Source organism: Ursus americanus, chromosome 1 (genome assembly GCF_024610735.1).
Source record: "Ursus americanus isolate L20-20 chromosome 1, mUrsAme1.1.p, whole genome shotgun sequence".
Classification (NCBI taxonomy): domain Eukaryota; kingdom Metazoa; phylum Chordata; class Mammalia; order Carnivora; family Ursidae; genus Ursus; species Ursus americanus.
Window position 1 is genome coordinate 2,284,388 of NC_142127.1, and position 17,203 is coordinate 2,301,590.

At 37.6% G+C, this 17,203-nt stretch overlaps 1 protein-coding gene across 3 annotated transcripts in view; it reads right to left on the bottom strand.

Moving 5' to 3' along the window:
- Positions 1–5,973: 5,973 nt before the first annotated feature.
- The window catches only part of UGGT1 (UDP-glucose glycoprotein glucosyltransferase 1), a 130,771-nt gene continuing 119,541 nt past the window's right edge, over positions 5,974–17,203 (bottom strand). For all 3 annotated transcript variants that reach the window (XM_045777738.2, XM_045777737.2, XM_045777736.2), the window contains 3 exons: positions 12,782–12,898; positions 12,137–12,302; positions 5,974–10,362 (listed from right to left, as the gene is read on the bottom strand). In XM_045777738.2, the coding sequence (XP_045633694.1) occupies positions 10,337–10,362; positions 12,137–12,302; positions 12,782–12,898 (309 nt within the window). In that variant the 3' untranslated portion in view covers positions 5,974–10,336. The remainder of the gene's footprint in view (positions 10,363–12,136; positions 12,303–12,781; positions 12,899–17,203) is intronic.

Sequence of the window (17,203 nt, forward strand, 5' to 3'; positions counted from 1 at the left end):
AGAGAACAAACATAGGGCTGATGAAGGGAGGTGGGTGGGGGATAGGCTAGATGGGTGATGGGTATTAAAAAGGGCACTTGTGATGTGATGAGCACTGGCTGTTGTATGTAAGTGATGAATCACCTAATTCTACTCCAGAAACGAATTGCACTGTATGTTAAGTAAAATTTAAATTAAAAAAAATTATTTCCTTAGTAGTTATGTTGGGTATTACAATTACCACGTTAAACTTATATAGCAACTTAGTTTGAATAATAACAACTCAGTTTCAAGAGTATACATTCTGTCCCTCCCCTATTATTTTGCCAATTATATCCTTATACAATTTGTGCTCATCAATATAAATTTTCAACTATTATTTTATGTATTTGCCTTTTTAATCATATAGGAAAAAAAGGTGAGCTATAAACTAAAAGTAAATGACACTCATTTTTCATATTTATCTATGTAGTTACATTTACCAGTGCTTTTTCTTATGGCTTTGAGCTACTGTCTAGCATCTTCATTTCAGCCTGAAATATTCCCATTAGCATTTCTCATAAGGCAGGTCTACTATTAATGAACTCTCACAGCTTTTGTTTATCTAGAAGTATCTTAATTTCTCTTTCATTCTTCAAAGATAGCTTTGTCAGGTATAGAATCCTTCATTGAGAATTTTGTGTTTTTTTAAGGACACAGATGTCATCTCTCTGCCTTCTGGTTTCCATGGTTTCTGGCAAGAATTTGACTTGATTCGTTGAACTCGTACTTGATTCGTTGTTTCTTTCTTGCAGCTTTCAAAATTCTGTCTTTGGTTTCAACAATTCGACTATATGTCTTGGTATGGATCTCTGAATTTATCTTGCTTTGAGTTTATTAAGCTTCTTGGATGTGTAGATTCATGTCCTTCGACAGATTTGGGAAGTTTTTGACCATCATTTCCTCAAATATTTTTTCTGCACATTCTTCTCCTTCTAGGACTCCTATGATGCATATATTGGTACACTTGATAGGGTCACATTGGTCCCCCAGATTCTTCCTTTTTCTTTCAGCTCCCCAGACTGAATAATTTCAACTCTCTTAGTCTTTAATTCTTTGATCCTTTTTTCCTGCCTGTTCATATGTGCCTTTGAATACTTTCAGTGAATGTTTCATGTCACTTAGTGTACTTTTGAGCTCCAGGATTTGGTTCCTTTTTTAAATTTCTATCTTTTTAAAATATATTTTCATTTTGTTCTTATGGCATTTCCCTAATTTCCATTAGTTCTCTGTCCATGGCTTCATTTAGTTCATTGAGCATAATAAATCAGTTGACTCAATGTCTTTAATAATTCCATTGCATGGGCTTTTTCAAGGAGAATTTCTGTCAATTATTTCCCCCTGTGATTGACCATATTTTCCTATTTCCTTGTATGTTTTTAACTTTTCTTTTTAAAGAAATGGACATTCTGGGTATTATAATATGCCTACTTTGGAAATCTGATTCTCCAAGTCCTCAAGGATTGGTGGTTTTTGCTTTTTGAGGGTGAAGCCATCTGTTTGTGACTTTCCCAAACTATTTTTTGCAAAGTATGCATTCCTTGTTGTGTGTGGTCCCAGAGGTTTCTGCCTCATTATCTCTGTAGTCAAGCAGTGACCAAGAACAATTTCCTTAAATGTCTATCTCCAACAAGGAAAAAAAGAGGCCCTGTCTCTCAATTTTCAGATAGATGACACCAGGATAAGCCACTTATACTGGGGGCCAAAACTGATGCAAGTATCTGTGCCAGTTCCTCGGGCATCACCAGACCAGCTCAAATGCACAAAGCCAACTCTTTTGAGGACAAGATCACCTCTGCCTACACTGGCTCCTGTTCCCATAGTCAAAGTTGTGCCCAAAAAACAGGGAGTGGTAGTTGGTTCGTGCATGCCACTCACAAAAGTTCAGAAGCCTCTTCATGAAGCACTACTCTGGTTGTTGTAAGTGCCCAAATGTGTTCCAAAGTTCCAAAATAGTTTATTCTAATAGCTTCTCCAGTTGAGTCGTTGACTCAGTGGGGTGACTGACCCCAAATACATTTTAAAGTAATGTCAATAGGTACATACATATTTAGGATTGTTAATGGCTTCTCGATTGACTTTTATCATTATAGAATGTCCTTCCTTATCCTCTGGTAATACTTGTCTTGAGGTTCATTTTTGTCTTATATTAACACAGGCACACCAGTTTTCTTATATTTGTGTGGTATATTTCTTATTGTCAACCTATCTATTTATTTATTTTTATCCCTTATAAATTATTCTTAAAACACAATTTAAAAATCCCAGCCTTTTATTTAGAGTAGTTAAGACTATTAACAAAAAATGCAAATCTTGATTTTTTTCAGTTTAAAGACTATTTGGCTATTTGTTTAGTATTTATCTCCTTTGTATTTGTTCCTTTGCTCCTCCTTTCCTGCCTCTATTGGTTTGATTTTCACATTTTTTTTTAATTAAAAAATTTTAAGCATTGCATTCTATCTCCATCAGGGGGGGGAGGTGCTATAACTGTGTTGTTTGTTGTTGTTGGTTTTTTTTTTTTTTTAGTGTACTCTAAGGAAAACAATATGCTCCCTCAGCTTATCAGTTTATCTTGCATTACTGTCATACCAATTCGCATAGATTCTTACCAAGTAAGAATCTTATAACTCCCACCTTTTGTGAAATTGTCATATATTTTACTTCTACATATATGTAGGTATTATTATTACAGGTATCATTTTTACTTTAAGCAATCAATAGTCTCTTAAAGAAAAAATAGTATATTTACCCACATATTTACTATTTCCAGTGCTCTTCATTCTTTCCTGTGGATCTGCATTTCTGTCTGGCATCATTTCCCTTTTAGTCTGAGGAAACTTTACCATTTTTTATAGTCCAGATCTATTGGGAATGAATTCTTTTTGCATTCAGTTACTCTGAAATGATTATATTTCATTTTCATTTTCGAAGAACACTTCTCCCACACATAGAATGTTAAAACAGCTTTTCCTTCTTTCAGCACTTTAAAAATGTTATTTCACTGTCATCTGTTCTTTTTTTCCTGTTGAAAAGTCAGCTATCATTCTTATTATTGTTCTTGTGTATCATGTGTCTTGTTTTCCTGGCAACTTTTAAAAGATTTTATCTCTGGTTTTCAGCATTTGACTAAGATGTGCCAAAGGTTTGGCCTTTATATTTATCCTGCTTTTGGGAGGGTGGGGTGACATAGAGTTAGAAACCTGAAGAGTGTCACAGTTTTGCAATGTTCACAGTTCACACCATACAAGATTACTCAGGGGAAACACTAAGGTTGGTCTTGAGGAAAAAGGCAAGGTAAGACCTGTGGGCAAGAATCTTTATTGTGGTTTCCTCAGGAATGAATGGGCAAGGAAGGGAAAGGATTAGGACTAGCTTATTTGAAGAATTCCAGTGGGCTCTGGAGCATAGGAGTTGTCGCTGGCCTGTCTGGTACCTGGCCTTGGGTGATTAGGGTGGGTGTATAGTGGCCCAGAGTGTGCATGACCAACCAGTAAAGTGGTTGAGGGTGTGAACTTAATTGGATGCTTAAGATAACTTGCTGGTCCGTAGCCAGGACCACAAAACTAGGTATAGAGAGAATTTTTAAGAAACTACATTACAGGGGGTCACTGAGTTTCTTGGATCCATGAGTTGATATTTTTAATCACATTTTGAAAAAAGTTTGCCATTATTTCTCCCAATTTTTTTCCATGTTTTTTTTCCTCTGAATATTTTCCCTTATTCATCTAGGACTCCACTTAGCATATTTGTTATATTGTTTACTATTACCTCACAGGTTACTACAATTCTGTTCACTTATCTTTTTTTTCCCTCTTTGCTCTCCAATTTGGCTAATTCCTATTAACCTGTCTTTAAGTTCACTGATCCTTTCTTTTGCAGTGTTTAATCTTTTACAGACTTTTTTTTTTTTTTTTTTTTTTTGAGAGGGAGGGAAGGAGTGAGAGTGGGGTGGGGCAGAAGGAGAGGGAGAGAATCTTAAGCAGGTTCCATGCCAATCGCAGAGCCTGACATGGGGCTCGCTCTCACAACTCTGAGACTAACCTGAGCCAAAATCAAGTCAGACACAACTGGTTGAGCCACCCAGGCACCCCTGCAGTTTAATCATTTAAGCCCTTCTGTGAAATTAATTTTTTTAATTGTGGGTCTCTTCTAAAATTCCCCACATCTTCATCCTTTGTATTTACCCTTTTCTATAGATTCTTTAAGGTATTTATTTTTTTAATTCTTATTCAAATAATGTTAACATCTTGCTTATTTGTGGGTCTGTTTTTGTTTTCTTGGTTATGTGTCATACGTTCCTGTTTCTTCTTATGTCTCCTGATTTGTAATTGTATACTGGACATACTGGATGTGTTGTAGACATGCTGAATTACTGAGTTTGGTTTAGTAGGCAGTTGTCACTAGCAGATCACCTTGATTCTTTGAAGGCTTGATTTTAGGTTTTATTAGAGTGGGTCTGTTTTAGTTCTGTCCTTAAGTCCTAGGGCCTAGACCTGAGCTGTGGTTCTCATCTTAAGGCATGACCTACAAGGTTTTCAATGAAAAGCCCCAAATATTTACTACATCTCTTAACTTGGTGGGACATAAATTCCAAACTTTCCCTCCCCAGCCCCAGACATCTGCTGATATCTCAGCTGAGCTTTTCCAGCATTCCAGTTGTTGCTCTCTGTTGGGCTCCCTAGAATCCTACCCAGTTCATGCATAATTTAAGAGTCAGCCGAGGATTTGAGGGGAGTCAGGCAAACTCAAGGCACTATAATTTCCTCCTTTCTGGGATTTCCCCCTTCGATTTCCAAGCTGCTCCAACAGCCCTGAATTCTGACTTGGCTCCTCAGCTTCATGAGATTGACACTTTTTGTTTTATTCTCTGTGGGCCACAAAAGAAATAGTCACTTAAATGTGGATCTTATCTAATGTGTTACTCTTCTTTCAGTGAATAGAGTCCCCTCTAGTTTTTGCCTGTCTTGGTCACTTTCCTCACTTTCCAGTGCATTTCTAAAATGTGTATAATTATCAATAGGAGGGTTTGTCTGATACAAGACACTCTTGCCATTACAGGAAGCTAGATGGTAGTAAGATGTTTGTTATTTAAAATAAAATCCAACTTTCTTTTATTTATCTCAGTAATGGTTACGGAAGTCTTCACCTTGAAAATCTATCAAGATGTCTTTGTGTACTTCGGTCTATATGTGCTATTTGCAAATAAAAAATTCATTACAAGAAAAAGCCAATTTCATGTTGGTACCCAGTTAAAAACCACTTGGGCTTTCTTGTGGCCTTGGGATCAAACTCAGATCCCTGCCTCAGAACTTCTCTCCTGGCTATAACTCTAGGTTCACTTGCAGCTCTCTAAATGAGACACACTAGCTCCTGCTCCTCCCTCTATCCCACCTCCCACATCCTACATGGATAACTCCTACTTATTCTTCAGGATTCAATTTAAGTGTCATCTGTAGCTTTCCTGACCACCAAATAAATCCCTCCTCTCTTCCACCTCAGGTGCCCTCTGTTGCCTTGTCACAGCCACCAGGTCCCACTCCCTGACCTCCACCTCAACAAGAGCACTCATTACACTAGCTTGCAGTGTCCAGGGAGCATCTGACTGTCAAGAACCGTATCTTCAAGTCTAGCCCCAGAGCAGGAGTTCAAAGAATGTGCAAAATGTTCAAATTCTATGCCATCCTTCTCATTACAGTTAGCCTTCCTAGGGTGGCTTGCCTACAAGACCCCACCTGTGGCAGTTCCCCAAGACTGGAGACCTTGAAGAGGCATGGGTGCTATTGTGAGAACCCAGAGAATTGGCAGCAACTGGACCCAGCTCCAACACCAGAGGAGACATTCAGGTAAAGCTCTCCTTCCTGTCTAGGCCTGCTTCTTCTGTCCGATGAAAGGGGAGAACTTTGAGCTCTAATGATTATGTCCTTCCTAAACATAAAAGCTGAATGACTGACCAGATAAAGAAGACAAGGAAAAGTTTATTGTGTTGAGCAGACCTTATTTTCATTACAGTACCAGGAAATTCATTCTCAGTTCACCTCAGGTGCAGAGGGCTCTGCATATATTTAGAGCCCCAGTGCTTGTTCCCAAGCAAGGGGCAGCACCTGGACCTATGTTGCATTTGACGGAACAGGATTACAATAAAAGAGAATAGTTATAAAGAAGGTTTTCTAATACACAGTTTTCTTTAAAAATGCTAACATTTTTCATTTTTCTATTGTTTACCTTGTTATTACCAAGGATAACTGGTTGGAAAACATGGTACCTGATAATCTTTTTCTCAAATTGTTGAACTTAGATTTTGCTACTTTTATTTTGAAGAGGAATTATGCCCCTTCTCTGGAAATCTAAGTGGTGACAAGTAAGGCAATGCATAAATTACAGGTGGGATGGTCTTAGCTCTACCCTAACTTGTTTCTTCTTAAATCTTCCATATTTGGCCTCTGTGTTACTAGGTAATTTAAGACTCAGGAGATAGCCTCTTGCTTGCAAAATCATTATCAGGGAGTTTAAACTTAATGTGGTACTTTTGGGGAGCATGCACCTGCTTGAAGCTGATTTTGTGGTTTCTTTTTAAAAACTGTCAGCACTCAATGGCACCCTGAAGAGGAGAGATCCACTACTCCATGCACTGACTCACTGCTACCCAAAACTGTCATTTCTGTATTAGATCAAGAGACCAAATACCAAATGAAAGAGAAATTGTATCCTCCAGAGAGTTTGAAATATCAATTACAGCCTGAGTTAATGAAGTCTAATTAGCTTGAATTCAATCAGGTAATTACCAAAGTCATGATTGAGATCTTCCCCCACTGCATCAAGGCAGGGGAAACGTGAAGTAAAAAATGTCATCCCACCAAACCAGACACAATAGCTATTTTTAACTCTTATCATCCCACAAAAATATCCCCATAAAAGCAAATACTTAAAAATTATTAAAATTACACAATGGGATAGATATTTAAATAACTTCGCACACAATGCACCTTCCCTTTGTTGTTGCCAACAAACAGTTTCCATTAAGTGACTTTACCAAAACATTTCCATTTCCATGAAATTTGATGCCACAGCACTAACACTGTATTCCAAAAAATGCACTAGAAATTCCCTTGTAACTCTTGAGTTGAATTATTTCTTTTAATCGCTCATGGCAATTTTAGAAAAGGACTGCTTTTAAGTACCCAAATTTACTCCTAGGGTAGATGTGGGTAAGGGGAATAATTTTACTCATTGCTAGGAGGGCAGTGTCTGACTTATTCCAAATGACAGTGTCCTTCAAGTATAACTCCCAGCTAAAGGAAACTGGGGTTTCCTTCCTATTACTTGGGCCAGTCTCTTCTGAAAACTGCAATGCCACCCCTAGCTTTCTCCCCTTCATTCAGGGACTGAGTCCCTGCAACCAGACAAAAGTTGTCCAGTCAAGCAGAGCCTCAACACGGTTCATAATATGAGGACTTGAGGACAGGAGAATTCATTAAGTTCCATTCCTGGAAATGATTTCTTAATAATCTTTGCTCTCCCATGAGCTGAGTTGACACAACACACGGGCCTACCATGAGGCATATGTGTGTAGTAAGTAGGCAAACATCTGTATGTTTCCATTTGAAATGCCACATTTTGAGATTCCACACTTTATCAACCTTATGGGAAACTAATGTGTCATCATTCTCAGTATGGTAAGTATTGAGCACAATTTTAAAACAAACATAGGCATGTCCCCACAGCTCCGGCAGCAGGCTGTGTGCATGAGTTTTGATTTCAAACACCACTGTTCATAGAACATAAAACTCACACTGTTGCATGTCACTCTGACATGTCACATTACTTTACATCACTCTAGCACTGATTCAGAAAGAAAATTTTCCATTACGGCATGATGAAAGAAAAAAAACTCCATTACATATAAATAAATGATGGTTAAAAACCATCTTGCTTACTGGGAAAGAAAAAAAAGATCTATCTTTTCGGTCACAATTTGCTTTCACACAGTAGAGACACAGACAAAGCTGACCAAGACCAAATTTTAGTGGTATTATCATTTCCTAGGGCATTAGAGGTTCATCCTGAAAGATGCTGATGACACATGAACCAAGAGAAGGAAGGAAGGCCCTAGACTACTTCAGAAGCAAACTTGGTCTTACGTAGATTCAACTACTGGTAAGACTTGTGTTTAGGGTGGTGATGGATAAGGGCAGTGAGGACACACATACTACAGAGAACAGATTTCACACTGTACCCTCCTCACATGGAATATGCATAAGACACTTGGTGAAAAGACATGAAGAAAGGTGGCCTGTTCCATGTTCCAAGGGAACCAGCATTTAAAAAGCATACCCCAATGACTTTAGTACTTCTTGCTCAATCTCCCAGAAAATAAACTCAGAGAAAATGAACAATTCTGTTTATAGTGTAGACTGAAGCGACAGAAGCAGACGCCTTGGCCTCTGAAGGCTTAATTAAACCTAAGATGAAGCTGAACAAATGTTTTTTGCTCTCATTGATTTTATCCCTTCAGCTACTCTGACCAGGTGAGCAGCAGGGCAGGGGGATGCAAGCTATAGCCTTTGTCAACAGCAATGATTTTGTGGGACCTTTCAGTCTTGGATCAATTTACCTAAAAATCTTTTGGGCTCCCCTCTTTCCAATTTTTAATTTAATTATAAAAGCAAACTGAAAAGCTCCTTCAGACCGACTCCTAAGCTAACATTTGCTTATGTGAATACGGAAAAAATTAATTATTTAATATTTGTCATAAGACTCTGATTTTTAAAAAAGACTGCAAATCAATGTTCCCTGGTGTGGAAGAGTGAGGATTCAGCTATCCATCTGCAGCCGCTCCTCACATTTTTAAAAAGCAGGCAAAATATTAGAGACAAAAACAGTTAGCACTAGAAGGAGGTACAGTCCATGGGAGTGCTCTTGCTGCTATACCCTGCAGCCTGGGCAGATGGAGGGAAGGACCTAGAGCCTCACGCTCGTGCAGGCCAACAACATGCCAGAAGACTCCCTGGGTGCCTCCCCACATTGCCTACTCACCAGGAGAGGCTACTCCAGAAGGGCCGTCCTGGGCTGCTAAAGTAAAGACACTAAAAGCAGTGACTAAAGGGTTAATGCTGCTTCAAGACATGATTACCTGCAGTCAGAACAGGTGGTGCACCGGCAATTTTGGCAAACCCAAGGCAACCTGCAGCAATAAACTGAAAGGAATATAGAACAGTGTACAGAGAAACATGAATTACACACTCAACATCTCTCCTGTTCTCAGCTCTGGGAGTCCTTCGCAGAGAGAAGTCAAAGCCAACTTTGCCTGGCTCTGAGAGAGGAACCACCCCCCTTCCCCAGGAGCAGAGGGATGGATGATGCGATGACCTTCCTGAGGGAGCCCCGAGCCCTGCGAGATGGGATCTCCAGAGGGGCTCACTATGGCTGTATCCAGTAAGGAAATCAATAACAGACTTTTTTTTAGAAAGTGGGAAGAAAAAGCAGAGACTTTCACAAATACAAAAATTGTTTACAAAACAATTACCTAAAAAGTTTACTGGGGTTGGATGAGGAATAAGAATCATGTTTTCATTCCAAATTAGTCACATGGTACTAATGGTTTATAAAAGAGAATGGCCAATTTCTGTCTTCCTCACCAACCCCCCCCCAACACCTCAGAGTCCTCCTACTCCTGATATTTCCCCTACCCTCACGCCAACCCACCCCATCCTGTCCCCAAATTAATTTGCCACGAGCAACCCTGAAGACACATGATTGTTGGTTAGGTTTCAATTCGACAATGAACCTAATGCTGGGGAAGAGAACAAAAGGACACAGGAGCGCACTGGCATCAACCTCAAGGTGTGTGGACCTTGGACAAGGCTTCTGCCACACAGAAGCTTCTGCCACCACAGCGCAGGCTGCAGACTGAGCTCCACTGCCAGTAAACTGAGGTAAGGAAGAACATGGCGGCTCTGGCTGGTTGGCTTCCTGTGGCAGTACAGCATGTGTGTGCTCTTGGGTGTGGGCACCACAGGACTCATTTTCTTCCAGTTGCCTTTGCCATTTTCCCTTCTGGTTAGAAGATTGCTCTTTACAGAGTCTCAAAAGATCAGCCACTTGTCTTCCTTTGAGGTACAAATCCAATAGAGCCTTAACTCCAAAGATCCAGAGCCCACTGGTGTGCAGAAGTCAAAATCAAATGCTCAGAATCAAAAGGCATGGCACACCTGCCCAGCCAGTTTATCAGCAGTTGTAAAGACAGATCAGAAAAAACTAGCATTTAATATAAAAAATGTTTTTCAAAAGGTGTAATTTCCTATCCTCTTGTGAATGAAGATCATAACTCTTCTCGTTTCTGAGGTCCTATGGAAAAGGAGAACAATTGAAAATAAAATGGTTTATCTTCAAGTTACAAAAATACAGACTGATTTTTTTTTCTGGTATTATAACTTATTAATTATGGCCCCACCTCCCTTTTATCCCTTTGAACTTTGGTTTGGTGTGCTTGTATTGTATTTTGAAAACACAAACAAAATTAAAAAGGCCTTTTTGTTTTTAAAAACACTGAAACTACCTGCATACCCCACTCCAGCAGAACTGTTTTCACAAATACAATATTTACCTGTGGTAAAAACGCACATATTTTTAGTCAGGATTCTTCTTTTTTCACTTAATAACATATAAACATTTTCCTAAGCAAAAGTGCAGCTCATTTACCATTCTCTATTCTTGGATGTTTAAACTGTTTTTAATGCTTTTGGTTTATAAGTAATAAATTTCTCCATGTATATGACTTTCTTCTTGTGTGGACTCATTTCTTTAAGGTAAATTCTCAAGAAAGGAATTATTCAGGGAATAAAACATGTTAATGGTTCCTGAGAGCTGATTTACTGCCTTTATTTTTTTTTTCTTTTAAAGAGAAAGGGAGAGAATCTTATGCAGGCTCCACACCCAGCACAGAGCCTGACAGCTGGACTCCATCTCAACCACCCTGACATCATGAGCACAGCCAAAATCAAGAGTCAGACACTTAGCCAACTGAGCCACCCAAGCACCCCAATTTATTGCTTTTTAACAAGGATTGCTCTAATGCACAAAGCTTCAGCAAGGCAGACCCAGAGCAGTTTCTTCACGATCTCCCCAACAAATGGCATTATCAGTATCAATATTCGTATTTCCTCAATGGAGTATATATTAATGACAGATTCCTTTAATGTGATTATTGTTTCCTCAACTCTACTTATTATTTGTGTTCTCCTCTTATTTGAACAGTATGTCTACATTCTTCACCCATGTATCGACAGAAATCCTTCAGGTTTCACTAATGAATTTCAATTATTCTTATGCTGAATATTCAGGCTCTTGGCCGTGATACATCATGGTACATTCTTCAGGATGGTTAAGTGAATCACTCAAGATCCATGTTCTGTAATTCCTTTTTTAGAATTAGTTTTGAGCTGAATAAATGTTAAAAACCCAGATCTCAGCTTATTAATAGTTTTAAAAAGGTCACTTTTGTATTCTAATGATTTTTGTCAACTGCATACCATTTGAGATGTACACAGAGTAGGGAAAATATTACATGAAGATTTAGTCCCTTCTATTCTTAGCCTAAATTAAATACAAACACTCCATTCTCCACCCCAATATGCTTCTTTGAAAGAACACTTTTTTCAAATCAATATGTACTTTGTCTTGATCCTAAATGTGTTCATTTACTAGTGCCTGGAGAGATTTAATAAAACACCAAGGAAACTGACAAGAGATCCCCAAAATAATGTCAGGCTTCTCAGATGGACGTAAGGACCTAGAGCTTCATGTCCAAGCAGGCCAATATCACACCAGAAGACTCCTGCTTGTCTTATGTATCATAAAACTCACAAGCCTAAACAACAATAATCTCAATTAAAGCAACTTTTCTCAAAAAAAAAAAAAAGGCAAAGAAAAGCTTGGACTTTAATTGTATTAATACATACCATTTAGAAGGCCAACTAAAAAAGAAAACGAAAAATATACACTGGTTGATGTCAAGATAGAAGGGCTGAGATTCCTTTTATTCATTATTCTATTGTTTTTGCAATAAATACAAATCAGACACTCGAATAAGTACTTCTCTAAGACCAAAGGTTGGACCTACCTTCCCAGCGTGACTCTTGTGTTGTCTTCTTGTCCAGCATTCCCATCTCCTTCTCCCTCTGGAAGCGGGTCTGTAGCTGCTTGATCTCCTGGTCGTAGTCCTGCCACTCTGGGACAATTCGAACAGCTGCTTCCAGCTTGGGCTCTTTGGTCATTGGATTATTACACTGTAAAAACCCAAATCGCATACTGAACCAAGCTGAAGACAGGGCACACTATACGGAATTCAAAGGTGTGTCTGTTCTTGGGTTATAAATCCCAACTGAACAAAAAGAACAACAGTGAGGAACCAAATGACAGATGAGCAGAAGCAATGTGGTACTGGGTCACATAAAGCTTCTACAAAGTTGTGGGGAGTGACAGGAAAGCAGGAAAAGAAAATTCCTGTGGTAAAATCGCAAGGCACAGAGATAATCCCATAAGACAAGCAGTAACTTCACTGATTTTAAGTAGTTGAAACAGCCCCATCAGACACTAGAGGACTTAGCTGCCTGCTGCAAGCAGCAGAGATCTATGGATGTTGCAAGACGTGCTATAGTCCCCAACCTGCACAACTACAGAGAAGACTAAGACTGTGTGTGTTAATAATGATCTAGTTGTAAATCACACTGGACTAAGATGCAGAAAAGAACCACAGACAGCTTACCAAATCTATTGTTTTTGCCCTTTTCTTAGAGGCATCATCACACCACGTTTCACACCAAAGCCATTCTTGAGGGAGTGATTTAATTGGCACCTGATGGATCATGTTATTGGGCAAATCCTGTTTGGTAAAAAGAAAATAAAACACAACAATCTAAAGTTCTGGGGGAAATGTAAATGACTGCATAGCACATTAGTGATGACAGCTGCTCATTACATATCACATACCAATCACAAATTTTTAGAATTGAAAGGGTCTACTAAAAACCTTAGAGAAGCTAAAATATTTATTTGTCATGTTTTTTAAAACCACAAAATTTAGAAGACTCAAAACATCTACCTATGATAAGCACTTGAAAAACTTTAGCTTAAAACTCACAAGTAACCTGCACCTAGACTTCCCTCCATGAAGGCAATTCTAGGAAAAAATGCTACTGCCTCTTCAAAGTTAACTAAGCATACAGTGTGGCTTTTATACTTCACCATTTTGCATAAAGGAAGCTCTGAATCCACCTTGTCAACTGGGGCTTGATCCCAAGCTAATGAAGCTCACATGTTTTTGAGTGAACTGTATGCTTTGAAGCTTTTTTTCCCAGCAACCCTTTTGAGTTTGACACAATAAAATGTCCCACTGTCTTAAGACACAAACAACCAATATGATCCAGAAATTCCACTTCTGGGTATATGCACAAAAGAATTGAAGCAGGGACTCAGATACTTGTATACAAATGTTCAAAGAGGCATTATTCACAATAGTCAAAAGCTGGAAATAAGCCAAATGTCCATCAACAGATGAATGGATACACAAAATATGGGGTGTGGGTGTGTGTGTGTGTGCGTGTGTTTATGTATGTGTGTATTTACAATGAAATATTCTTCCATCTTAACAGGAAAGAAATTCTGATAGGTGCTATGACATGGATGAAACCTGAAAATGTTATACAAAGTGAAATAAGCCAGGCACAAAAAGGAAAAGTATTGTATGATTCCAAAAGTATCTAGACAGATAGAAAATTGAATAGTGGGGCGCCTGGGTAGCGCAGTCGTTAAGCGTCTGCCTTCGGCTTAGGGCGTGATCCCGGCGTTCCAGGATCAAGTCCCACATCAGGCTCCTCTGCTGGGAGCCTGCTTCTTCCTCTCCCACTCCCCCTCCTTGTGTTCCCTCTCTCGCTGGCTGTCTCTCTGTCACATAAATAAATAAAATCTTTAAAAAAAGAAAAAAGAAAATAGAATAGAGGTTGCCAGGGGCTGGGAAGAGAAAAGAAGGGAGAATTACTGTTTAATGGGTAGAGTTTTAGTTTGGGATGATGAAACAGTTCTGGAGATGGGCAGCTGCACAACACCGTGAATGTACTTTAATGCCACTGTTCAGTATACTTAAAAATGGTTAAAATGGTAAATTTTATGTTACATGAATTATACCTAATAATGCAGGTAAAATAAAGACACAGACAAGAAAAATAAAAAAAAAACTGCTACTAGTAAACTTACACTAAGGAAAATTAAATGATATTCTTTAGGCAGATGGAAAATGATCCTATATGGAAGCCCAGAAATGCAGGGAAGAATGCAGGGTAATCATGTAAGCAAATCTAAATCTTATAAACAGATAATGATCGTATTGTAGGAGAATAATTTCTGGGGTTTAAAATATAGTGAAATCTCAAATACAAGGCAACAGCCATTCAGGTTGGGATGAGGATAAATGGAGTCAGTGAGTTCTAGGGCCAGTACTACTCAAACTGTGGTATGCAGACTGCAGCAAGGAGCTTGCTAGGAATGCAGGTGCTTGGACCAGACCATCTACCTACTGTATCAGGCTATGGGGATGGGGTCCACGAATTAATGGTTCAACAAATTCTCCAAGTGAATCTTTTATATATGCTAAAATTTGAGAAGCACGGTTCTATGTTTTACACTGTCTGGTAGGTGGGTAAAATATACCAATTAATATTAGCCTTTGGAATTCAGAAATGCATATTATAATCTTTAGAATAATCATTTAAAAAAAACTCTAAAAAAGTATATAGCTTAAGGGGCATCTGGCTGATTCAAATGATGGAGCATGCAACTCTTGATCCTGGGGTTGTGAGTTTGAGCCCTACGTTGGGTGTAGAGATTACTTAAAAATTAAAAAATCTTAAAGAAAGAAAAGTATATATACATAGTTTAAGCTAACAGAGGGAAAATGGAATTATAAAAAACTCAATCAATCTGAAATAAACTAAGGCGAAAAAAGAAATAGAACACGTGGAATAAGCAGAAATACTAGAAAAGCCAATCTTACTGGGGAATACGTTAACTATAAATGGACTAAATGTTCAAATTAATTGACTGTTATACCAAACATAAAAATCAACAGATATAAGCTATTTATAAGAAATAGAACTAAAACATAAGGATAGAGAAAAACTGAAAATAGAAGGATAAAAACAATATACCACATAACAATAACCAAAAGGAAAACTGGAATAGATGCACTAATATTAGGTGAAGCACACTTTAAGACCCCAGACCCCCCAAAAATCATTAAAGGTTCAACTGCAAGATATATATGACTTCTCAGTTTTTAGGTACCTAATGATATAGTCTAAAAATACATAAAGCAAAATCTGACAAAACCAGAGATGAGGAGGATACCATAATATAGAAAAATATTTTAAACACAATTCCCTCAGTAATTAATAGAAAAACAAACATAAAAAACACACAAAACCCATAATCTGACCTAATGGCCTATATCTAATATCTCCAGGATACAAAACCAAATGAAATGTTTACCAAAACTGATCACATTTGGGTCAACAAACTTCATACGCCTGAAATCATACAGAAGAAATCCTCAAACCATAAAGTAACTGAGTTAGAAATTAGCAATGATATAACTAGAAAATTCCTATGTATTTGGAATAACTTCTACATAACTCATGAGTCAAAGAAGAAATCACACTGGAAACTAGAAATATATTGTACCAAATGACAAGGAAAATGCTACATATAAAATGTGTGGAACGCAGCCAAAGTTTATATTTAGGTATAAAATTAACTATATTTACAGAATAAAAGAGAAAAATCATATTATTTTAGCAGATGTCAAAAATTAACAAAATTTAAGGCAAGAGATCTTTTTTTTTTAAGTAGCAAACAAGGACTAAAAGGAACCTTCTTAATGTGAATAAGCGGTATCTACAAAACATCTATAACAATCATATTTAGTGGTGAAATATTGAAAACTTTCATCATTTTGAGTCAAGAATGTCCACTATCAACATTTCTATTCAACATTACGGAAGTCCCTGTAAATAGTGAAAGAAAAAAAAAATTTTTTTAATGTAAGATTGAAAAACTAAACAAACTGCCATTATCTGTAGATACACGCTTAAATATTTAGAAAAGACAAAAGTATATACAGATTAGCAGGGTAGCTGAATACGACGATGAACAAAAATCAACTGCAGCTCTAGATACCAGCAACAAACAGAAACAAAAGCTTTTAAAAGTAACTCTAATGAAGATGTACAAGATCTCTGAGGAAAGCAATCTACATTACTGACAGAAATTAAACACAATCCAAATATAAAATCCTAGCAATTGTTTTTTTTTTCCTCCTGAACTTGACAAGCTCATTCTAAAACGTGGATGAGAAAATAAAGGACAAAGAATACTCTAAGGCATTCTTGAAGAGTGAGGTGGGAGGATTTGATTTACTGGGCATCACGACTTATTATAGAACTACAGTAATTGAGATATTGGCAGTATGGGTGTGAAGATAGACAAACGGACTAATCAAAAACTAGAAGACCCAGAAATGGATCCATGCATACATGGGTACTTCATCTCTGACAAAGATGGTATCATAGAGCAGTGCATTTAATTAAAAAAAAAACTGATATAATTGTGTATGTACATAAAAAATGGAAGTTGAACTCTATCTCAAAAACTCCTACTGGAATATAGATTTGAATGTGAAAGAAAAAAATAAAGCTCATATTTTAAAATAGTATCTTTGTGACTTTAATAGGGGTCAAAAAGGATTAACCATAACAGAAAAAAATACTGACCAGTCTGACTACAAAAGATACCATTAAGAGAGTTGAAGGGAAATTTTGCAACATATATAAGGATACACTATCAGTATATATAAAGAATACCCTTAAGTCAAGAAAAATTTCAAACAACCCAAATACTTAAATAAGCATGTCACAAAAGAGAATACATAAATGGCCATAAACAAACAAAACAGTACTCAACTTCATTATATTAATAATGGAAATGCAAAATAAAACCACAATGAGGAGCAAAATCAGCAAAAATACTACAGTAAGGAGCTCTGAAAGTTCACCTCTCCATAAAAGCAGCCAAAAACATGACAAAAATACAATCAACTTTTTTCAGAACTCTGGCAATTAACCAAAGGTTTGCAGCA